Source organism: Heteronotia binoei, chromosome 16 (genome assembly GCF_032191835.1).
Source record: "Heteronotia binoei isolate CCM8104 ecotype False Entrance Well chromosome 16, APGP_CSIRO_Hbin_v1, whole genome shotgun sequence".
Lineage (NCBI taxonomy): Eukaryota > Metazoa > Chordata > Lepidosauria > Squamata > Gekkonidae > Heteronotia > Heteronotia binoei.
Genome location: NC_083238.1, coordinates 9,147,121 through 9,172,325, shown reverse-complemented (window position 1 = coordinate 9,172,325; position 25,205 = coordinate 9,147,121). Strand labels below are relative to the sequence as shown.

At 41.4% G+C, this 25,205-nt stretch overlaps 1 protein-coding gene across 1 annotated transcript in view; it reads right to left on the bottom strand.

Moving 5' to 3' along the window:
• Positions 1–25,205, bottom strand: part of ARHGAP15 (Rho GTPase activating protein 15) — an 884,620-nt gene that overhangs the window by 742,529 nt on the left and 116,886 nt on the right. The window contains 3 exon segments of the mRNA XM_060257451.1: positions 6,155–6,235; positions 12,051–12,119; positions 22,149–22,257. Of these exon segments, the coding sequence (XP_060113434.1) occupies positions 6,155–6,235; positions 12,051–12,119; positions 22,149–22,257 (259 nt within the window).

The following is a 25,205-nucleotide window of genomic DNA, read 5'->3' as shown; positions in this document are numbered from 1 at the left end:
GCTGCCAGTCTGAGAAGACAATACTGACTTTGATGGACCAAGGGTCTGATTCAGTAGAAGGCAGCTTCATATGTTCAAGTGTTCATATACACATTAGGTCTACTTCAGAAAGAAGGGGGGGGGTGGTCTGGGCATCCCTTGAAGGGTAAAATATACATCAGAAACACAAATTCTGTTATGGTTGCACATATCAATACATAAAAATGCCAGAAAATGTAGCAGTGAAAGCCCACAAAGAGTTGACAATAATAGTAAAATGAGGACTGATGACTAAGGAAAGCAAAGTGAAAGTCAGTCAGGTCTCCTTGGGAGAGATCAACAAACACCCATCAAAAGAGCATGGGAAAACAATATAATAGACTCCCATGGGCCACCCAAATTGCTGTGCACTTTGTAAAACAACCAAGAGTAATCTCAAATGATGGGAAATGTTAGAATTCTTCCACTGGCAGCTTCCATGCCCAATGGCAGAGGGCTGTCCATAGGAACAGTAGAAAGGTCAAAGAACCAGATAGCCAAGCAAACATGTAGACTATAAGCCCCTTGACCTGGGCCTGATCACAGGCCTTCTCAGGTGTTCCCAAAACACATAAGAATCCATTGAAATCACACCTATTTTTTTGTTCTAAGGGTAGCCTGCCTTGAACTGAATAATTTAATTAATGGGAGACAGGCAGACCCCCTCTAGGAGGAGAGTTGGGGAAGATTTGGGGTCTGAGCTCGCAAAGTGATATTGGTGCAAAAGACTAATTGAGAGCCTGTGGGCAAGACAGCAAACCAGGGATTGAAAAACAACAACAGTAATTCCTGGCATGAGCTAGGGCCATATATATGTTAATAAAAACCTGATCCAAATTAAAGGGACAGACTTGTCATGTAGATCACTAGAACAGGCTGTGAGATGGTGAGTCAAGTCCTCTTTAAAGGGGATACTATAAAGGCCATAATGGGAGAATGCAATAGAGAAATTCTGCTTCCCATCCTGGTTAAATCTGCAGCACTCATACTCTGCTCAGCTGTCACGTTATCTTGGATAGTTCTTTAATCTCCAGAGCTGTTGCACACACACATGGTTCTGGAGATTGCTGAAGTGGTTGATATGAAATTGACCAGGGCTCTTTTTTGAGCAGGAACGCACAGGAACACAGTTCTGGCTGGCTTAACATCAAGGGGTGTGGCCTAATATGTAAATGAGTTCCTGCTGGGCTTTTTCTACAAAAAAAGCCCTGAAATTGACTAAAGGAAGACTTGTGTCAGTAGTGAAGTAAAATTATATGAATTTGAGACTTCTGAGAGAATGGAGGGAGGGAGGGAATCTCTGAGACAGGCCCTCTTTTCCAGGTCACACATCCAAGCTTTTGATGAATTTTCCCATTATGGCCTTTATACTATTGCCTTTTAACTCACCACGGGGCTCAGCGAGCCAAGCTGTGCACCAAGAGTCAGCAGTTTTAAAGGTGAGTTGCTTTCTTTCTTTCTTTCTTTCTTTCTTTCTTTCTTTCTTTCTTTCTTTCTTTCTTTCTTTCTTTCTTTCTTTCTTTCTTTCTTTCTTTCTTTCTTTCTTTCTTTCTTTCTTTCTTTCTTTCTTTTCCCCTATTTGGTTTATTTCCCACTCCCCCTCTCTCTTTTTGTCAGTCCCAGTCTTTTCCTCTTCCTTCCTTACTTGCTTCCTTCCTTCTTTGCCATTGCTAATCTGAGTAGACCGGAGGGGGGGCAGGGGGAGAAACTTGAAATGCCCTGCCATTTCATGTTTTCCCAGGCTGAGAGCATTTTATATTTTTAGTTTTCTGCTGTGTGATTTTTGTGCTTTTTCTTGATGTTTTATTTTTAAAATTGCATTGCAAAATTCCACTATTCTCCTACCTTCCCTAAACAAAATATTGCAAGAGTCTTAAGCATGTTTATAGTTTAAGTTAAGAAATAATATCTTTTCCCCCCCTTAATTAAACTTTATTGAATGTTTATCAATACAGTGATGACATGTCCATACATTTTACAAAGACAAGATCAGTCTAATGTCAATGACAACCACAATGTCTTGCAGTCAATATAGCAGAATAAACAATATTAGTTCAAGATCAAAAATAAATCAGTTTCTTGTAAAATAAATTCTGAAGTACAATATTATGTTCCATTAAATAAGAAATCAAAGGAAACCAAACAGATGCAACACACTCTTCATAGTGTTCTAAAGATAATTCAAATGAGTTACATGCAATTTTGTTAATTATAAACAGTTCCCATAATCTCTGAAACCAATTTTCTAAAGAAGGTGGAGAGGAGTTACCCAGCTAGCTGCTATAGAAAGTCTGGCAGCTGCAATTAGGATATTTATTAAAATAGAAGTGCATTTTCTAAGTGAGAGATCTTTCCAACTGTGTAGCAGATAAACATCTGGTTTTAAAGGCAAGTGGTAGCAGGTAATCAATCTTATTTTGGTTTGAATTTGTTGCCAAAATTTATAAATGTGTTTACAGTTCCACCAAACATGTACATAAGTAGCTAATTCTCCACATTTTTTTGTACAATTAGGTGCAATAGTGTTGGAACTCAGTCCTAAAATGGCTGACTGACTCCATCTTAGTAATAGTAATGTTGTTTCTGCAATGTCATGCTGAGTCATGCTGCATCATGATCCAGCTGTTACCTGTTACTGAGGTAAGGTGGGATGACCTCACCTGTAATGAGGCTTTGTGCTGACTCACAGAGCTGATGCAACCTTGCATGATTGGTATGTGTACTTAGGGAAGCTCAGTGAGCCTGCTCAGTCTGCCTGTAAGGATTGTGGGTACTAAGAGGCTCACTATCTGGGTGGCAGCGAACACTGCTGGTGTTGGATCCTATGCTACTGTGCTTGGATCGTGCTGTGTATACTTACTGCTGTGTACTGTTATCTACTGAAGTGTGTACTGATTACTGTGTATGACCTTGGCCTGGCAACGACTCTGAATATTGGATACTATTCTGGTAAATATATCTACCATTGAATACAGCTGTTTCTCTTGTCTATTAATTCCTGTGTTTTGCCTGTCCCTCTCCTTCAGCTCTTCTGCTGCGTGCAAAATCTCTAACAAATAGTAGGGACAAATTTGTGAATTCTGATGGGAGGCCAGAACCACCTCATAAGAATTTTGACAAACTGAAATTTAATATTTAAAATAATAGTTTTATTACCATAAGAGTTCCAAATAATACTCCATTCAGCAAAGTCAATTTGTCTATGGCAATCTACATTCCAACTTTTCTGATATCCCATTGGCTAAGTTTTAGCCATTCGAAGCAGGACTTTATACAACTTGGATATAAGTCCCTTATACTCATCTTTCAGCATCTTTAGCAACTGTTCAAAACAAGTGAGAGGGCAAGTACGCATTATCTGGATAAGTGATGAATGAAACATATGAAACATTTAATTCAATACGGCAAATCACAAAAATACAACTTGTTGATTCTCTCACTTGACACTGAGAAAGCTTTTGACAGTGTTGAGATTCCATACCTTAAGACAGTCTTAGATATGATGGGTTTTGGCCCATCCTTTAAAAATGCAATAGAAGCCTTATATAAAGATACTTCTGCTTCTTTAAAAAATAATGGCCTCTCCTCTTTCCCAATTCAAATTCAAAGAGGGACCAGGCAAGAGTGTCCATTATCCCTTTTGTTATTCATAATGACACTAGAACCTTTAGCCGAGGCCATCAGACAACACTCAAAGATTTCAGGAATTACAATAGGAGAAAAGTGTTATAAAGTGGCAATCTATGCGGATGATTTAACAGTCTTTCTAACAACTCCCAGACAATCCTTAAAAGCTTTATAAGACTTACCTTCCTCTTTCTCCTTAATATCTGGAATCTCTTTTAAAAAAGAGAAATCAGAATTATATGCTATTCAAGTTTCCCAACAAACTATGCAAGTTCTCAAGGATATGGGCTTTAACAAATGGACATCAACCACTTGGAGGTTATTAGGAGTTTTCATTCCTCCTGCTCTTGCTAATCTGTTTCAAGTCAACTATGTTACTTTGTTAAACTCAATTCGTCTGCAACTGAAAAAATGGGACAATCTTCAGTTTTCTTGGCAAGATATTTTTTATTAAAAATTTCATTCTCCCTAAATTTTTATTTCTTTTTAGAGCCTTACCTATACTTATCCCAAACTCCACACTACGTAAATGGCAGAGTACCCTTAACAAGTTTTTGTGGTCCAATAAACATACCAGAATAATGCATAGGACTTTGATTCATTCTGCTGCCTTCAGAGGTTTAGATTACTCAGATCTACGGTCATATTATGAAGCTATTATCCACACAAGCTATTTTTATTATTCAAAACAATTGCGATGCTGATTGGGAACTGATTGAACTAGTATACCTAACACCATTTCATAAAGTGGATGTTTTATGGAATCCTAAACTTATAGCTCAAATGAAACTTGCTGATAATATCTTCTTGAAAGCTTTCTTTACAATCTGGCGGAGACAGAAAGATAAGTTGGTCACAGACTTGTCTTTATTTACTTCTTTTCTCAATCAATCATGGTTCCCCTTAGGCCAAAATGACAATTTTGTTAACTCCTGGCGTAAAACAGGATGCTTTCAATTGATTGATCTGCTTGATAACTTATTCTTAGACAAACAAAAATTAGAAAAAAATTCAGGCTTAAACATTCCCTGGTTTCAATACCTACAAATTAAATATATGTTTCAGAAATAATATCTTTAATTGTGTTTGCCTGTGTCCTTTATAAAGTCTACATCTCCTCTATCTGGCATTACATTTTAGGACATGCATTGCTCAGCCCCACAAAGTCCCATTTATGACAGATCTGGCCCTCCTAACAAATGAGTTTGACACCCTGAGATGATGTATCATATGTATGCTGACGAGACCCAGGTCTGTTTCTCCTTTGCATCTAAATTAGGATGAGGCTATGGATATTCTGAACAAATATCTGATTCTGTAACCGGTTAGATAAGGGCCAATAAGGTGAAACTCAGTCCAAATAAAATGGAGGTTATGTTAGTAGATGAAAAGACTTATGTGAAAGTTAGCCTAATATGAATTTTGAGTCCAGTGGCACCTTTTAGACCAGGGGAGGCAAACTGTGCCTTGGGAGCTGTATGTGGCTATTTCACATATATTATGTGGAGATGAGAGAAAATGTGTTTCCTGCATAATTGTAGCATAATCCTGCAGTGAACAGCCTGGATCAAGTTTACATCATGAGCAACATTTACATCCAGGAGCCGCTGACTAATGGCAAGGTGAAGTGTGCATTTTGCCTGGGGCTGAACTTAACCACAACTTCGAAGGTAGAACTGTGGCTGGTGGCTGACTAACAGGGCCACTTGGCTGAACCTTATTTTGAGGAAATATCTTGTGTTTAGCTGCCAACTTCCATGTGGGACTGGGAGATATCCTGGAATTCTAACTCCAAACTTACAGAGATCAGTTACCCAGGAGGAAATGGCAGCTTCAGATAACAGACTCTGTGAAGACTTCAGATAACAGACTTCCTCTCCCCTAAATCTGCCCTACTCAGGTACCATCCCCAAATCTCCAGTACTTTTCAAAGCTGGAGTTGGCAACCCTAACACAGTACAGTGTTACACATTGTGGCTTTTTTACAAAAAGATGCTCACAAAAGATGTTTGCGTGTTCACTGAAACATGAACAGGCAGGTTTGGGGGAGTGCCCTGAAAGTGACATCACAGGAAGAGATGGAATTTTGGTTCAGTGTGCCCTGGAAGTGACATCACTTGGCCCTTGACCTGGAAGTGACACCAAAGGACATCATTTCCTGTCTCTCAGCTCCACCCCCAAAGTCTCCTGGCTCCACCCCCAAATTTAGTTTTAAACTAAAAACACAAAACAAGTTGCCAATCAAGTTTGAACGTGGCACATTAATCAGTAAATCAACAGGTTCTCAAGGGTTTTTAGCAGTCCCAATCATTAAGACACTTTAGCCCAGAAAAAAACGAAAGCAGGAGAGGCAAAGAAATTTATGCTTTCCATGTTTTAACAAAGTACAAATACTGTCTTGGCTCACTTTATAGTTGCACATGGAAAGGACACCTACCCCCCCCCCCCCCGCCATCAAGTTGAGATAACCCAAAGCAAACAAGTAATAAATCATCTCCAGCTGAAAAACTTTCTTTCTTCTGGAGTTCTCTGTGGTCCATTCAATGCGAGCTCCATGCAAGTCCATCCATTCAGGCTTATACCCTGTTTTCTGTAAACAACAACAAAAATAGAGCAAACATACCATGTTGACAGAGGCATAATTATCAGATGATATGAGAGTTGATCATGTTCCCCTAGGACAATTGTTACATTAGTTATTTTAAAAATGGATGGGTGAAATCAGACAGCCGGTTTGGGGTGCCTTGAGGCCGCCCCAAATAAAGCTGGCCAGAAATAGAGTGTCCCGAAGCTGCTAAATGGCGCTTGAAAAAGGGGCGGGTCGTGGGTGCCCGGGGAGCATCTGAAATGTTCACACGTTCCATTCGCGGCTGCTCGAGCGCTCTTCAGGCGCTTCCCAGCCTTCTGGACAGTCGGGAGCCACCTCAGAAAAGGCACCACTTTTGACGTGGTACCTTTTTGAGGCGAGTGGATCGGCCCAGAGTATGGGATCAGGACGGCCGCCAGATGTTACTGTGTGGACAGTTTTTTTCAGGCGCCTTCTGAGACGTCTCTGGGTCGGCCTAAAGTGCTGGTCTTTTAGCGGCCTATATATTCCAAATTCTCAAACATAATATGAACCTTTACTTAAAGATAACTAGAAACATTTTCAAGTATCTGACCAATACACACATACAAATTAGATGCTGGCACCTTATAATTTAATTTTTCAGTTCCATATAGGCTCAATCCTACTTGGGTAGCCAGACTCAGGTTCAATCCCCACACAGCCATTCAAGCTTGCTGGGTAATGTTGAACTATTGTGACAGACGGACTACATACCCATCCTTTTCTGTCAGTCATAAAATCCCCTGTATTCCTATTTGGTGAAACAACCAATCAGGGTCTTAGAATCGTAGAATCCCTCCAGGGTCATCTAGTCCAACCCCCTGCACAATGCAGGAAATTCACAAATTTGTTGTTGTTCAATCACACAGTCGAGTCTGACTCTTTGCCACCCCTTGAACAAAGTCACACCAGGCCCTCCTGTCTTCCACCATCCTCCGAAATCTGCTCAAATTCATGTTTGTTACATCAGTAATGCTGTCCAGTCATCTCATCTTTTGCCGTCCCCTTCTTCTTTTGCCTTCTGTCTTTCCCAGCATCAGGATCTTCTCCAGTGAGTGCTCCCTTCTCATTTGGTGGCCAAAGTATTTGAGCTTCAGCTTCAGCATTTGACCTTCCAAGGAACAGTCTAGGTTGATTTCCCTTAGGACTGATTGATTTTGATCTTCTTGCAGTCCAAGGGCTCTCGCAGGGAAGCGGATGTGTGCTTGCGACAAGTCGGCTACAATGGAGCATTCAAACATAGAAAGTACACGCGGGAGTCGTCGGAAGCATTCTTATTCCGAATTTAATGTACTATAAAAAAAGTCCGCGTCTCAATCATGGCAGTTCGGGACACAAACAAGCCAATGACCATTGCCAGATGCTGCTGTTTGGACAACCGCATAAAATCCGACATGCATCTGGCTTTTATCCATGCTCATCTCGTCAGTTTATGTGCGTCTGACCTCAGCCAATAGAGACCATTTCTTTTGAAATGGTCTCTGTTATCACATATAGGATTACATGATTATTGAACAACCATAACAAGATGGCTATCCTGTAGGATGCACACCATTAAACTGCAGTTGAAGATATAAATATGTGTGTGTGTGTATATCACAATGCACAGAAGAGGCATGTCACACTACATACAGAATCAAGGTATGATCCAGCAATGAGCTGAATTCTATTGCTTTTACCAGCCAGTCTTCCAGACTCCCATCCTCACCACAGACCCAGTACAACTGTCCTGCTTATCAGGCAAGGGGCCACCACTTCAACCCATAGCTCTAGCAGTAAACAAGCAGTGTGATCTGTCTCAGAATACAATGTCTAAAGCACAGTTCAAGGTCAAGCCAAAAGTTCCCACTCATAAGCAGACACTACAGTCAGGGGGGAAATCAAATAAGCAGAATCCAGATCCAGTCCAACAGGTTCTCAGAGTAAGGGCCCAGTTCCAAGGCAGCCTTTTCCATTATCATGCAGTTAATCCACACTGTCCTTGATCTGATAGCAAACTTAAGTAGCCAGTTCCCTTCCAGTGGAGTTGGAATCAGTCATTAGGATCAGTGGCTTGGCTGAGTCATCCTTCCTCTTCCTGAGGGGCAGCAAGGCTTGGATCTTGTAAACACTCATCACTGTAAGTCCTCTGCTTCTACAATGGGAAAGTAGCTGCAAGTTGCCAGGTACGCATTCCTGTCCCTCCTCAAGGCTAGGGGTATACATTTGGGCCTCTCTCTCTCTCGGCTTGACTTCGCGAATGAAGATTTAAGAAAGGTGCAGTAGTCCACGTCTGCTGCAGGCTCACTGGTGGCTGACAAGACCAATGCGGGACAGGCAGGTCCGGCCACAGTGGCTGCAGGGAAAAGTCTGATTTGGGGTTGGTGCTGTAGCAGTACGATTCTTCCTCAATCTCCTTTTGTCCTCAAGACCAGCTATGCATGCGTGGATGGAGTGCCTCCATGCTTTGCGATCTGAGGCTAGGTCAGACCACTGGTGATGGTTAATGCAACAGGTACCAAGGGTTTTCTTCAAGGAGTCCTTGTTGGGCCTACCCAACCAAAAATATACCTGAAAAAACATCAGAATTTTTGAGTATATTCTAACTTCCCAAATGTATTCAGGATTTTTCGAGAGGACTGGAAAAAAATCCCCCCCTCCCCCCAAAAAATCCAGATATATTTGGGAATTACCAGAAAAACCAGGCTGCCCAGAAGAGCCACAGCAGAGCCAGGGGGGAAACTCTCCCTGCAGGATTGGCTCCTGGTGGAGCTCTGTTGGGCAGTTTAGCTTAATGTGGGATGCTCAGCAGAGCCCCAGCAGAACCTGTAAGGAGAGTTCTCCCTGCCTGATTGACTCCTGGGTGAAATCTGTTGGGCAGTCTGCTGTAAATGGTCCCTTTAAAATGGGCTGCCCTGGAGAATCTACAGTTAAGGCGACCTAAAATTCAGATGTTCTTTAGTTGCTATTCATCATTGAGAAAAAACAACACTACTTGAGTACACCATTTGCCCTTGATATCCTTCCTAAAGTCTGTAAACCCCTCCTACTTTACAGTAAAATAAGTCAAGGCTAACGAGTGCTCCCTCCAACACTTAATGTCCTTGGCTTTGTGTTCTTTAGTCAGACCAATTATGTTATATCAATACCATTGGAAGGGGCCGTGCTTATACATTGCTATAACTGCATGTTATGTTGAAATCTTGCCCTTTGAAGATGGATTCCAAAGGCATTTTCACTACATAAATTAGTTTGAAGGCTAACAACCGGGGTAAAACATCGTCTTCCGAATAAATTCTCTGGAAGGTGAGAGAAAAAAAAAACATTTTGTGGACTAGCATTTTATGTCAAAATGGAGATCCTTGTAAAAAAAAGATATTTACTTGTAGAATGTTGCTGACAACTTCATCTAAAGGAGAAGCAGAGAGCAGAAGACACAATTGAAACTAAAATGAAATTTAGTCTTTTACACACAAAACGTTTTAAAGACTGGCACACAAATGTACACAATTTTTTTTTAAAAAAATGTGTATCTCCTGAACATCCCAGCTGCTGTATATGCAAATAAGGGTGTAGTTCTCCTGCACCAGTGAAGTGCTAAATTTATGGTCCTGGAAGAAAGCCCAGGATAACAGCAATGAATTGATGTTACATACAACACTGTGATGGTGTACAAAGCCTTTGCAAACAAAGCAGATACACAAGAACTGTGGCTACATATGCATGTCCCCGTGTCCCTATGCCTTTTGGTTACTGCGAAGTCAGATGCATTGGCACAATATCCCATGAATGCATGAAGCTTATAGTAAGTCAGGATATTGGTCTATCCAGGTCAGTATTGTCTATTCTGACTGACAGCAACTCTCCCGGGTTTCAGGTCCAGGGTTACCCTGTTACCTGTCCTTTTGAATGGAGATCCCAGGGACTGAACCGGAGAACTTCTACATGCAAAGTAGACTTTCTACAACTTAGTCAGAGCACCACCACATCCAGATGGTGCTTTATTGTGCTCCTTATATTAGAGTTGCCAGGTCCTACTCAGGAAATATTTGGGGGCTTTGGGGGTGGAGCCAGGAGCAAGATTGTGACAAGCATGATTGAACTCTGAAGGGAATTCTGGCCATCACATTCCTTTCAAATGCCTTCCCTTCACTGGAAATAATGGACGATGAGGCACCTTCTTTTGGGGTTCATAGAGTTGTATCCCCTGGTCCAATCTTTGTGAAACTTGAGAGGGGGCTGAGGAGAGGCACCAGAAGCTATGCTGAAAATTTAGTGTCTCTACCTTAAAAAACAGCTCCCCAGATACCCACGGAATGTTTCTCCATTATACCCCATGGGGAACAGGTTTCCATAGGGTATGATGCTCAGCAGCCATTATACCACACCCCACACACTTTCTAATAACCCAAAACCTGGGAGAGGGCCTCCAAACCAGGGGATCCTTGTCCCCAAATGGGGATTGGCAAACCTACCTTATGTATAGTACCTACCCTGGTTGTATTTGAATTACCATCTCTGTCCAGCATGATAAGAGAGAGATGAGTGATCAGGGCTTTTAAAGATAGTTTCATGATACTCTGAAGAATATATATTTTAAGAAGCTTTGAGCTGGAAAAGTATTTTTTAGACAAGTAAATAACAGTTGTGGGATCAAAGTGATAGGCTTCTATTTTCTCAATTTTCAGAATCTCTCCCTAATTTCAGAGGTTTTATTCCAGAGAAAGCAAAAAAAAAAAAACATGTATCCAGCTTTTCACTTTTTTATGTTTTCAAGATGCATGTATTTACAAACATTGGATTGCTTATTTTATTTTGGGGACTTATTCTTCTACAGAATTGGGTGAGACTACCAGTTTTTGGTAAAAGTAGGATACTTACCTGAATGTCTTAGGGCGTTTTCGCACTGACCTTACTCGGGAGTGACGTCCCTCTTCAACGTGCAGCGTCTGCGTGGATTTTGCACTAATTGCTCCACAGAACCCGGAAGAGCCGCAAAGTCCCGCAGCTTTTGCGTCGCAAATGTAAACTGGTTTTTGGCCAGTTTACATTTCTATGGCAGATTTTGGATAGCCATACTTCAAGTCTGCCAAAAATTTTGGGATTTCTTTGTAGGATTCAGCAGTAACACTACATGGGATCACAACCTCTGTGTGATAAATCTCCAAAATAGTTAGAATGGGAAAATGTCCTATTTATATAGTTACTATGATGCAGAAGGGTGACTCATGACTAGAAGAAGGTTACTTTTCTTGCTGCCTTTCTGAATGCCATCCATATGTCCAGTCACAGTTAATGAGTAGAATGAAAAGTTCTTTTTTAATACACTTATAGGGCTGCCACTTTCCACTTACCCAGTTATGGCAGGAGACCTCCCACTGATGCTCCCTGTCCCCCATTCTCAGTGGAATGGTTGGCAGAAATTGGGGGAACAGCTATTGTGGCTGGGATATCACTTCCTGTTTTGGAATAGGATTTCCATACATATCAAGATAAAAAACCACAGAGATTTGGAAATTCCTATAGCATTGTGATGTAACTGCTTCTGGGCCAAAGTGACATCAGAGCATTCTAGGAGTTTCCAAATCGCTATGCTTCTCACCTTGAAAAATGAGGGGGCGGGGGAGACTACTGGGATGTCACTTCCTATTTCAGAACATGAAGTGATCACTTTTGATAGCACCACTCACCTGTTTGGGAAACAGTACTTGGTGTTTTCAGCTTTTGACTGTGCTGACCATCTGCTTAGTGGATAGACATGGAGAGATAGTTAAGTGCAACAACATATGCAGAATTCACATCAGCATGTGTATGGTACCTGTACGTCTGTCTCCAAAGGAAAAACAGCAACTTTGGAGAAGCTGGGCAATGGGGAGGGGACGAAGGTCTGGAATACAGCAGAGGAAAGGGTTACAAATTTAAACAAAATCATGTCTAGCATGGTCTTAAATGTCAATCAGGTATAATAGTTGTTTTCTCAAGCTAACAACTAGATATACATCTCATACAGTCCAATTCTATGACTGTTTATTCAGAAGTCCCAGGTAATGCAATCTCACAGTAAAATGCATAGAATCATGAATTCTGATTCTGTAAACAAGTCTGTGTGTGCAACACTAAAAAAGTTTAATCTGAAAATAAGAAACAAAAGGAGCAGAGATGCTATAGTCATTTGCTCTTTGTAAATAAGAATATTATTATAATTATGCTAAATATTTATTCCTTCCATAGCAGTAAAAGAAGGATTATTGAAATATACTTCTATTTCTTTCCTGTGTATTGTTGGCATTTAACTGTGCATGGAACTATTTTTTTTGTTTCATATTTTTGAATCCATTAAAAAAAATAAAACTTTATGCACAGTACTTAATCATCAAGAATTAATGCGTTAATAACTTTTTGGTTTAAAAGTGTATCCATCATTTTAGTAAATCACATCATTTCCTTACTAAAAATAAGATTGCTATGTTATTAAATTCATACTACAATGAACGAACACTGATTTCATTACATTATTCAATTAATGGTTGACTTCTTTTATACTGCAAAGTAAACAATACTTGAAAGAAAATTCAGTAAACAAATATTTTTAATGAAATCACATGTGTACATTTTCTGCTCTCGAAAACTAGCAGGGTGAATGGTTTTTTGAAAACATTACATTAGCTGCATCAAAAACAAACCAGACTGCTGCCATAGAATGCTTTTGCTAAAGAACTCCCCCCCCCTTCTGATCCTGAGGCTCACAGAGAAACAGTTCTGTGTTATTATTGGCAGAATACTTCAGTAGTGGGAGAATTCACCTGACAATGAATTCCAGGTTAAAAATTACCTGCATTAATAAATAATGGCTTGTGCTTGGTGGCAAAAGCTGGATAGTGAATGAAATTTAGTCTACAGAAACCATCCTTTTAAAAATGACCTGGATCAAAAATGCCTGCATCCGTATCTAAACACTTTGGGGCATTTATTGGAACTTCCTTGAGTTCCTGCTTTATTTTGCACTGCTTGCACTGGACCAGAAGCCCTTCCCAGAAGCCCACAAGCAATTTATACTGCACCATAAGGGGCTACTATTTGCAGGGGGAGTCTCTGAAGCCCTATCGCATAGGCCCAAGCCACCCCTCTGGTACTTTAAATTCCTTATAATTTTTCATTATATTTATTTAATGCTGAAAGCTATGTAGCATATGAAAGTTATGTAGTGATGCTAACCCAGGAAGGACTGCCCTCACTCCAACTTGGTTTTTTGATGATGGGACATAGCAAAATCTAACTATTCCATGGGCGTTTCCCCACAGAGCTTACCTCGGAGCAACGTCCCTCTTCACCGTGCAGCGTCTGCGCGGATTTCCCACCAACTGCTCTGCATAACCAGGAAGTGCCGGACCTTTTGCGTCGCAGATGTAAACCGCTAAAAACCAGTTTACGTTAGCGACGCAAAAGCTGCGGCTCTTCCTGGTTATGCAGAGCAGTTGGTGGGAAATCCACGCAGACGCTGCACGGTGAAGAGGGACGTCGCTCCGAGGTAAGCTCTGTGGGAAAACGCCCCATGAATCCTCAACTATGGGCACCTCTGGAAATTATTTAGACTTTTAGGCTGCCCTTCCCTGCAAGCAGGGCTCAGGGAGGCTTACATCAAGATTAAAACCCCACACACAACAGTCTACGTTGATTAAGTTAGTATTAAAACACCATGCAATTACTAAGTAAAACAATTTCAGATGGTGGATGATTTGGATCAAGATGGGAATCCCTCAGAGCTTCTAGGAGGCAGGGAAAGGTACAGGAAAATCAGACTACATACTGTCCCATCACTGTCCTCAATCAAAGGACTGGCAGAACATATCTGCCTTACATGCCCTGCAGAAAGGTAGTAAATCCCACAGGGCATGGATGTTCTCTGGCAGAGATTTCTACCAGGAAGGAGCCAGAGCGGAAAAGGCCCTGGCCTGGTCAAGGACAGCTGGATTTCTGTCAGGCTGGGGACAACCAGGAGATTTTTAGTACCTGAGTGTAATGCTCTATTGGGGCATATTGAGAGAGGCAATCCTAAAGCTGTCATGGGTCCATGCTGTCCAAGGGGTCCCTGTCAGGACACACGTGGCCTCATTCTGGATCTGTTAGAGCTTCCAGATCAGCCCCAAGGGAAGATCCATATACAGCGAGTTACAGTAGTCTACCCTGGAGCTGACTGTTCCATGAATTACCATGGCTAGGTCAGAGCAGGACAAATAGGGAGCTAGTTGCCAGGCCTAGTTGGAAAAATGCCAGCCTAGCAACCTTCATGACCTGGACCTCTATTGATAAGGTAGCATACAGAGTCACACTCAGGCTCCTGATAGTAGGTGCTGATGAGAGGAGCACCCTGTCAAGGGTTAAAAGTTGGCAACCCAACCATGACCCACCCCCACTCTTCCACAGGACCTCCATCTTATCTGGATTCAGCTTCAACTGACTTTGCTTTAGCTATCCAACCACAGCCTTCAAACCCTTGCTAACTTCACAGGGATGGTGTTGGGCTGGCAACCCATCAGCAGAAATATTTCCTGTAATATGAACTGTGATCCCAGGTTGTTGTTTAATCAGTGTACTGGTGACACCCGAGCCTGAAACTCCATGCCAGCTGGGCAAGAGTGCGCACATAGATGTTGAAAGACAGTGGGGAAAGGAGTGTCCCTTGTGGGATCTCACATACTACTAGGTGCTTGGGGACACTTCATCTCCCAGTGCCACCCTCTGTCCCTGAACCATGGAGGAAAGAGGTAAGCAATTGCATGGCTACCCCGCAGACTCCGATATCGGTGAGGTGGCGAGTCAAAAGATCATAACTGACTGTGTTGAACATTGCTGTAAGACCAAGGAGGATCAGCTGCACCAACCTGCCTTGGTCCAGTTGCCTACAGAGATAGTCTGTGATGGTGACCAGCACTGTCTATGTTCTGTGGCCAGGGTAGAAGCTGGATTGAAATGGAACGAACACCATTGTGTCATCCAGGAATCACTGGAGCTGCTTAGCCACCACTTTCTCAGTTACCTTGTCCAAAAACAAAATATTTGAAATGGGCTGTAATTGGATGGATCTGTAGGATCTAAAGTTTGTTTTCTAATGAGCAGGATAACCAGTCCACCTCCTATTCCTGAACTCAGGGATAGGTTTATAATATTCTCCGGGAGACCTAGTAGTACCACACCACTGGCTTTCACCAGCCATGAGGGACACAGATCCAGCTGGCAGGTGGTCAGCCAGACACCACCTAGAAGCAATTCTGACACAGGTTGGTGGATGCAACCTCAAAATGGCCGCTGCAGAAGAAGCAAACCACCAAATGGCTGCCGCAGGAAGCAGAACCAGCCACCAAATGTGCAGGAGCGAAGCCATTTATAATTCTGATAGTAACTCTTCCATATTCCAGCTCTGTTTAACAAGATACCTTTTAAAATGAACATATTGTTTAAAATATATACATTTAATTTTCTTAATATACACAGTTTACTTTTAGTCAAGCAGTGAATATTCTTGTACTATGGTGAGATCTGCTGCCAAAGCAATTTTTAAAAAAATCCGCACAGCCAACCAGAAACCTGCTCACTTTCTAAAAACATTTGGCAGGCACCAGCAAAGGTGTCAACAGGCACCATGGTATCCATAGGCACCACACTGAGAATGCCTAAACTGTTCAGTGTAGGGATGTTATCATATTCACCACGTAACTCCCAACCGGCTGACATCACACTTCGCTAAGATAACCCAGTGTGGGGGAAAATGGCTCCATGGCAGTTGCTGACTGAGGAACAACATGGTACATATAAATTAAAGAACGTTTCAGGAACATTACGTTACCTTGAAAATGCTACATTTGCACACAAAACTGAAATGGAAGAATTATCAATGCCATCAGACTTTTGCTGAAAAAATAGACTAATGTCAAACTCTGAAAGCCACACTGGCAGGTATAGTCTGCGTTCACTGTTGTGGTCACAAGTTGTACAGGCCTGTTGCAGAAACTAAAGGGTCTCGAAATCTTGGCGACTAAGACTGGCAATCAGGAACATTTTGAATGACAGCTTATTATTTATTCATGTATTAATTTAGAAAAGTTATTTGTCATCTCTCCAGAGAGCTGCTCAAAGTGGCTCACGGTTAACAAAACAATAAAAAATAAAAGAATAAAATTGCATTAAAAGCCAGCCAGAGCATAACCACAAATCATTAAACATAAAAGACAGTCCTTAGACTAGAGCAGAGCTTATAAAAAAATGCAATATCAACTTTTAGTTAAACACCTGGGCAAAAAAATATTTTGGCCTGGCAACTGCAGGTAGGGACACAGAAGCAGAGTTTTTGAGGAAGATCTTAACTGGAGGGCGGAAAGTTCATCACAGTCAATATACTAGGGATCTCACACAGGATTTGACATAAGGAGATAGAACTGCAACAGGGTCCATCCCATTTCTAATTAATTTGTTATTTCTAATTATTTGTAATGATTGCCTTCTTGAAAATTCAGACACTGCTTCATTTAACCATTGCAGCATCTAATCCAATTCATAAAACCAACAAAGAGATGTGTCACATTATTTCCTTTTCCTTTCCTTTTTTTTTTCATCCAACATACCATTAAAAGAAAATAGCAAAGTGCCCTCTGGCTCATAATACCAGTGGCACAAATGCCAATAACAGAACAAAACAGAAAGAATGCTCATCACCTGACATCTCTGAATGTATTTATTGTTTGTGACTCCTGTCAAACTGAGCACCTTTTGGGTCCCTCATCAAACCAATAAGGTATGGCAGGTTTGATCAAGCCTTGGGAAGCCATCACAATAGGGCTCTGTCAAACCTGTCCCTGCTCAGCCCACAGGGTCATGATTTTATGGATATCTCTGGGATTTTTGGAGTCCAGAGAAGAAGAGGCTCAAACTCTGCAGCAGCTAGTGCTGACGGGAAACATGCCGTGACGACTTGTGTCACATCTCTGAAGACTACAATCAATGATCTCTCCTTGAGGCACTTTTTTTTTTTTTTAAGGTATGGTGGATTAGGTTTTGAAATACAGAAACTGCATTAACCACATTAGAGTGAGTCATAAGGAATATCCAGGGACATTATAGAAAGTTTCACATTTAGACAGAGATAAAAATCACTTTGCTAACTTCCAGTGTTTCACTGTTCGGTAACACCCTACATTAAGGTGCCATTTATAACTAGTTTATTATTATTTATGATATGCAAGCCACTTTATAGCAAACAGGATAGCAACTTAAATTCATGTATTAAAGATGCAAACCACAGGGTTTAATACAATTTACGTCTTATAATATCCTTTGTAACAGATTCTCATCGCATCATCCGCTAAGCATTTATTACTAATGCATTTTATAACATACTTTATAATACATTATTTGAGGAAGTAGTTGCATTTAGAGATCATTTCATAAATAAGAATAAAGCATTTATAACTGGCACCTTAATTTAAAGCGTTACCTCCACATTATGGGAGAGCCACTCACCATCCGTCTCACTTTGTAATTATTCTCAAAAAGCACCTCTTAATAAAAGATATGCTGAGTTCTATTTTCCCTCCTCTCTCATCTGATTAAAAGTTTATTGAGTCATTTTCTTACATCTGCTCTCAGATGTCTCAGGCTTAGCAGCTCTGTGAGTTTTTTTTTTATTTTTTTATGATGATGCCAAACTTTTTATTCAGTAATAAATTCAAATAAATTTATTGAAAATGTTTCTGAAAAGATGAGGCATGAGAAAGATAACTGCAGTGGGGTACCAAGGCTGGGGTGGGGGGGGGTGTGAGGTCCACCCCAGCAGCACCTTGAGGAACTCAGCTGGAGAGCTCTCAAAGTCCGTGTCATGCTGTGTCCAGCTGAACATCTTTCTTTTTCTTTTTAAAATGCAGTTCTGGTTGCAGCCACAAGGAGTACATGGAAGCCTGAGCATACTCTAGGATCAGCTAGATTTCCTTTTCTCCAGTGCTTGTTTTGTAGAAAAAGCCCAGCAGGAACTCATTTGCATATTAGGCCACACACCCCTGACTCCGAGCCAACATTCCTGCTCAGAAAAAAAGCCCTGCCTTTCTCCGAGACTGAAGCAGTTTATACTACAGAGTTTCTCTGGTTTGACTTTAGTCCTTTGGAAACAATAGTAGATGGGGGCACCTTCTTTGAGAGGGTTGTGTGATTCTTATCATCCAGTCTGGTGAAGCTTGCAATCACTATTTTGTGATGTTTTGTCTAGTATTAGTAAAAGTTAGTTCAAAGGCAGAAACCTAGCTCTCAAAAATTCCTTGAAGATGTTTGGGATAGCCAACTCTTGGGCTTCAAAATGGAGAATAGAAGCTCTTCCAAGTGTCTGCTCAAAATACAAGTGGTGTGATGGGATTTTTTTTTTTTGGCCATCAAGCAGGACTTTTTTTGTAGCAGGAACTCATTTGCATATTATGCTATACCCCCCTGATGTAGCCAATCCTCCAATAGCTTACAGTAGGCCCTGTAAGAAGAGCCCTGCAAGCTCTTGGTGGAGTGGCTACATCAGAGGGTGTAACCTAATATGCAAAGGAGTTAATGGAGTTCCTGCTACGAAAAAAGCCCTGCCGTCAAGTTACAACATAAGAACAACATAAAAATGACTTGACTAATTAAACAAACATTCTTTTTTGTGTGTGAAATAATTTTTTATTGATAGACAATGGCTTCAAATTATTCACAGTTTGTACAAGTTCACACACATATTTATCCAGCATCTCAGATAATATGGAAATAAACAAAAGTGATAGAAGAAGAAAAAGTCAGGAAAAACATGAACTTCTGAATGTAGATTTCTTCAACTCAGTTCTTAGGAAATGTCTGTAATCTGATTACAATGACTATATTTCCTAGGATTCTTTGTGGGAAGATTGTGATGTAGACAAATGAAAAGAAGGGGGAAGGTAGCAAGAAAGAGAAACATTTTATATCTATTTGAAATTAAGGAAAGTAGAGGGAGAACAGCTATCAGAACTACAGAAGCTAAAACAGACACAAGACTGCATTTTTAGGAGTATGCATAAGATGTTTTAAGTGTACAGTACACCCAAACAAATGTGAACATGCCAAAAGTATGTACCACAGTTGAAAAGACAGGCTTGACTATGTTGATGACAGCCTGTTATGAGCTGAATTAATGTAAGTACAGGTTATGGGCCAAGACCTTAGGATAAATTGCAAGAAAGCTATAATTGTGAGTCAGTAAGAGAAAGGAGGGCCATGGTCAATCCAGAGGAAGATGGTAAACTGTGCAGATATTAAGTTTGCAGTGGCCAAACGGAATAATAGCAGTTATAAGTTGTGGAAGTTCAAACTGGAAATGCTTCTGTGCGGTGATGATGATATATCTGGGATGTTTCAAGCATTGACAGACCAGCCAGTAGGAAAAGAAAAACAGGCAAGCAAAAGCAACAATAAACCTGTTAGTGGGAGATGATCAGCTGATCCACATAAGAAAAGAAGAAACCACTAAAGCTATGTGGAAGTGTATAAGCATTCAAACCTTAACAGCAAGCTATATCTGCTGCATAAACTATATAAAATGAGACTTGGCAGAGAACAAGGTATGCATGAACATGTAAATGTCATGGTAGAAATGGTGGAACAGCTGTGTGGACTTGGAAACGATATGAAAGACAATCAAATACTGACACTATTGTTGCGCAGTCTTCCAGAGTCCGATGGTCCAATCTGAAAAAAAAGTTCAATCTGGAGAGCTAAACAAAGAAATCACCCAAAGAAAAGGCTAAGAAAGCTGCAAGGGGATAAGAAATGGATGTCTAAAAGTTATGCAGAGCAACACGTCAAATGGATGGTACATTGATTCAGGTGCCACAAGCCACAGGACAAGCAACTAGGACTTATTTACAGATCTTGATCTCAGCACAAAGGAGATCTTCCTTGCTGATGGAAAAAGCTTCACTGCAGAAGGAACTGGAAATGAAAGTGCTGTGGGCCATCTAAAGGAATACCTAAACTCCTTGTGGAAAATGTCCTATATGTTCCAGAACTAGAGAGAAGCCTTCTGCCTGAGAAATGCCTCATCAGCAATGCTCTTACAGTGAAATTTCAAATAAACCAATGGAAGATTAAGAAGGGGAAAGAAATTATACCGAAAGAGCATTTGTATAAGCTTACACAACCAAATGAGGGAGTTAGAATTGCTACACAAGTTTGCCACAGCAACTGCTTCTATCTGTAGTACAGATGTCTAGGACATGGGCACCCACAATCCATAAAAGAGCTTGAAAACTGAGGGTTAACCAAGGACATGAAGATGAAGTCATGTCAAACATATATGAAGGGTAGATGCTGCATAAAGGCAAAAACTACACATTCCTCACTTCCTAAAGGCAGTGAAAACATGCCTACACATCCTTTACAGATAGTGTATTTTTACACTTTACACCATGACATTTGCAGACCCAGGAGGAAACCAACACCAGATGACTTTCATTGATGACTATTTCAGGTACACTGTCACATATCTCCTGAAACAAAAGAGTGAAACACTTGAGAAACTCCAAGAGTTTTTGGCAGCAGCCAACTATAAGTTCCAAAGAAAGCCACAAAAGACTCCTCACAGACAATGAGGAGAATATACAAGTAAAGAAGTGAAGCAGTACCTAAAGGAAAATGATATAGGCACCTGACAACTGTGCCATACACACATGAACAAAAATGGAACAGCAGAAAGGAAGAACCCCACCTTAGTTGGAATGGCCAGATGCATACTAGTAGTAAATAGACCCCCACGCATTATTAATGAAGGGGGCATGGCCAGTGACATCACTTCTGGTGATGTCACTGGAAACTGTGTCAACCCCATGCATAATTAATAAAGGGCATGGCCAGTGACATAACATCTGGTGACATAACCAGAAACTGCGTCATCAGGGTCATGACCCCAATGATGTTACCCAGGTCATGACCCCAGTGTCACGTGACCGGAAACTGTCAAATGGAGTATGGAAGTAACCTATTTTGGGGGCGCCACCATGATGTAGGCACCCCGCATATTTAATTAAGCGCCTCCCACCAGGAGGTGTCCTGTCTAGTCCCACCCCCATGTTACCTAGCCTCGCCAATCACCATCTATGCCGCACCCTGACGTAGCTACCCCGCATATTTAATTAATTAAGCATCTCCTCCAGGAAATGACCTTACTGACTCACACCACGTGGCGTAGCCAGGCCAATCAGCATCTACGTCCACCTCACTTTGATGTAGCAATCCTGCATATTAATTGAGCAGGCTGGAAATCACATGTAGCCCCCTCCCCTGCCCCCTTCTCCAGCGCCACCCACTGCAGCATCATTGAACTTCAACCTGTGGCACCCCACCCTGGAAAATGGGGGCCGCCACTGAGAAGGCCTGAGTAGGTCTGTGTGACCCCTCTAACAACACGCCCAGTCACCCCTGACCAATAGCAAATGGGCTGGGGGGCTGGGGCCCACCCCCACCAGGTTATTTTAGGAAAGAAGCCATTTGTGCTTGAACACACATGTGCAGGCTCTTGCTGAGAACATGGAAACTCCTGCCAGGTCCCAGGTATTCACCACACCACCACCATTGGGGAGGCCTAGCTTCAACAACATTGGTGCTCCTGCCAGGCAGCTGGTATTTGACATCCCTTCCCCGGGTACATTTGGCGGGCCAGAGTGGCAATCTGTAATTTGTCCCTGGGGTTTTTAAATAGAACCAGGAATTTTGTATTTAAACTTATGGTTCTGGTGCTTTTTCCACAAAAGAAAATATTCTGAGTAATAAATATAATGCTCAGATTCCAAAGATGCACGTATTTGGTAAAGACTCTCTCAATTTCAGGGTTTTGACAAGCAGAGTCCATCAAATCATCCACTATAATCAAACTTACTTTATTAGCGGGGAGCAGTTGATCATCATTTAGGGTTTCAGGCAGCCCTTCAACAAACTTTACAGATGTGATTTTACAGAGGATTTTGTCATACAGATTCTGCCAATAGCTGTAAAACCACACGACATTATCAGGTGATACAAAAATCACATGTTGAGCATTGCCCAAAATACTTTTTACAAAGACACTCTTGCCACAATTGCTAGCCCTGCCAGTACTGCAGAAAATGGATGTTTCCACCATACATCCATTTTAAAAACCGCATGGCAATGTTCTGTATTTGTCCACAACGACCCTCTTATCATAAACGACTTTGAGGGTTTTCTTAAGTGGCCCTGTCTCAATAAGCCACTGATTCTTTTTCCTTATGATGGAGGGTTGCTGGACTCTGATCTCTTTAGATGCCTGCTCGGCAGTGTAATCTAAGACCAGATTCTTTAAGGTATTAAAGTTAATTTTTTCACAATTAGAAACATTGAGGGTGATGCCTTTGGCTTTCATGCACACCTTTCCACCCAACAATTTGTAACCATAGGTTATAGGACCTACTGATGTGAACTCTGTGATATGTTCATCTGGTGGGAGTTCGGATGTGAGATATCCTAAATAATCTCCACGAGCCAGAATAAAATCCCTCTCCCTACTGACAAAAATGACTGAATTGGTGTCATAGTAAACAACGCGGTCCTGTAGCCTGTCTAAAATTTCATACAATTCTAACCGTGCATAGGATGTTGTAAAACATGTAATCAGAACATTCGTGTTGCCAGCTAAGGTAATTGTATCTTTTGCGTGTTTCGAGGACATGCTTACTGTTTCATCTTCAATTATGTTAAACCCTGACACATCATATGCTGGAGAAAAGGCAAATTTTAGAAGCTTGGTAGCATCCCTCACTATGGTAGTGTTTACCAAGTTTGAATGCTGTCCAAACTTGCCCCACAAGGAATTTAAAAATAATTTTGCAATCTGCCTCTTTGCAGGATTGACAGCTATGTGTTCAGGACGCAACTGAAAACCTTCTTTCTCTAGGTAATCCTGTATGTATTTGGCCCTTTTCCCCTCATCTGTACACCAGCTAGGATAGCCAGAAGACTCCTGTTTTTGGCGGAGGTGCATTTAATGTATTCAGAAAACAGGTCTTCAGAGCTTTCCTCAAAATGACAATAATTTTTCTGGCCATAAAACCCTTTCAAATTAATTATTCCATAATAATGATTCTCATGATTCAAAACAAAATGGGTTCTCTGGTATACAGGGGGTCCTGTTCTAAAAATTTCCCAACCTTTACCACCATTCAATACCACACCTATATTTACTTTTAAATGCTTTTCAAAGGTGACAACATCTGATAATAATATCTCCTGCTCATCTGAAAACCCAAGCTCTCTGTGCAACAGCCGTGCCCTTTCTGTTAATTCAGGGATGGTTACCAACTTCTCTGACATAACACCAATGAGACTTATCCCAAAGCACAGCATACGATTGCCATGATCTGGATTTAATAAATGCTGCTGCTTCTTTTTGATAACTTCACTATAGAGGACGGTACTTATAACTCTCTTCCCTCTCCCTCCTCTATTCCTTATTACCGTCATAGTTAAGCGCAGGGTTCCATGAAGATGAAGTTCGGCATTACTCTGCATGAGGTTTGACATCTGATTTATAAACTCATCAGCAGGAAAGCCACCTGCTGGCCCCCTTACAGAATGCAGGGGATTGCTTAGCCCCACCTTATCAATATGGAGCTGCACTAAATCACCACCTGGACTCTGGCTCTGATATAGTTAAGAGGGCCCTGAATAGCTTCCCGTATTGCCTCTTGTATGAGGGCGGGGTGGCTTAACTGCTTTTACAAACCTGAAGACCTCTGAATACTGATCCATTGGCAAGTTTGCAAGATGTCATTCCCACTCTCCAACTTTTTGGTGTATCAGGGCTAGGGGACAGTTTTTCTGGGGGTGACGAGGGGCCTTATTCAGCAGCAGCATTATTATTTGCCAAATTGGTGACAGGCTCTACCTCTGCACTGAGAGGGCACCATGAACTGAATTATCATTTGCACACTCAGAGGCAGGGGCTGCATTGTTATTTGGCAAAATGGAGGTAGCAGCAGGCTCTACCTCTGTGCTGAGAGAGGTGTCATCACCTGTGTTAACATTTGGCCTCTCAGAGGCCCTGACTATGTTAAGAAACCTTAAAAGAGAGCCACTTCTTTTTTGTCTAGATTTATTTTGCATTCTTGAGGTGCTTTTGAAGGACTCTTTGCCAAACCTTTCTTTCTCAGTTTCAAATGCTTGCTTTTCCTATGGTGTGTGTGATGAGGCCTTGCACCTATCTGCAGGGCTCCCCCATTTGGACATATAGTAGAACTTTGTAAAATTATTTCAGAGCCTTTCCAGAAACCCATAAGGCTGTCTTTTAAAGCAGCACTTAAGGGATTGCAAGAACCATCTAACCCCAAAGAAGGAAAGCTTGTGGCTTGGCCGTTAAGTATTTGCACGGCAACTGTTGTAATGCCAAGCAATTTCAACACACGCTCACATATCTTGCTAAAAGGGGAATTAATGATATTAATGAGGGGCTGACAGCCTCTAACCCGGCTTGCATCCCTTTCCCTGTTTTTACACAACGAATCAGCTTGTAAAATAATTTCAGAAGCTTTCCAGAAACCCATAAGAATGCCTTTAAAAGCAGCAATTAAGGGGTTGCAGGAGCTGTCTATACCCAATGATTGAAAACTGTTTGCATGATCAGCAATTGTTTGCATGGTCAGCAATTGGTTGCATTCCAGCTGTTGTAGCTATCAGCAATTTTAGCTTGCGTTCATACGTGTCCCTAAAAGATGCATCCACATTAGCATTGTCAATTTTCTGTTTCTTAGAGGATGGTTCAAAAGCACCCTTTTGTAGGTGTTTACAGTCTGCTTGGTTTGTGTGTTTCCTTTTCACTTTACCACAACCTTTTGGCTGGGGCGGGGTGGATGATCCTTTCATGGAAGTCTGCAGCTTGGATTGCTGTGCTAATGTTTTGTGGCTGTGTCCAGACCTCAGCGAG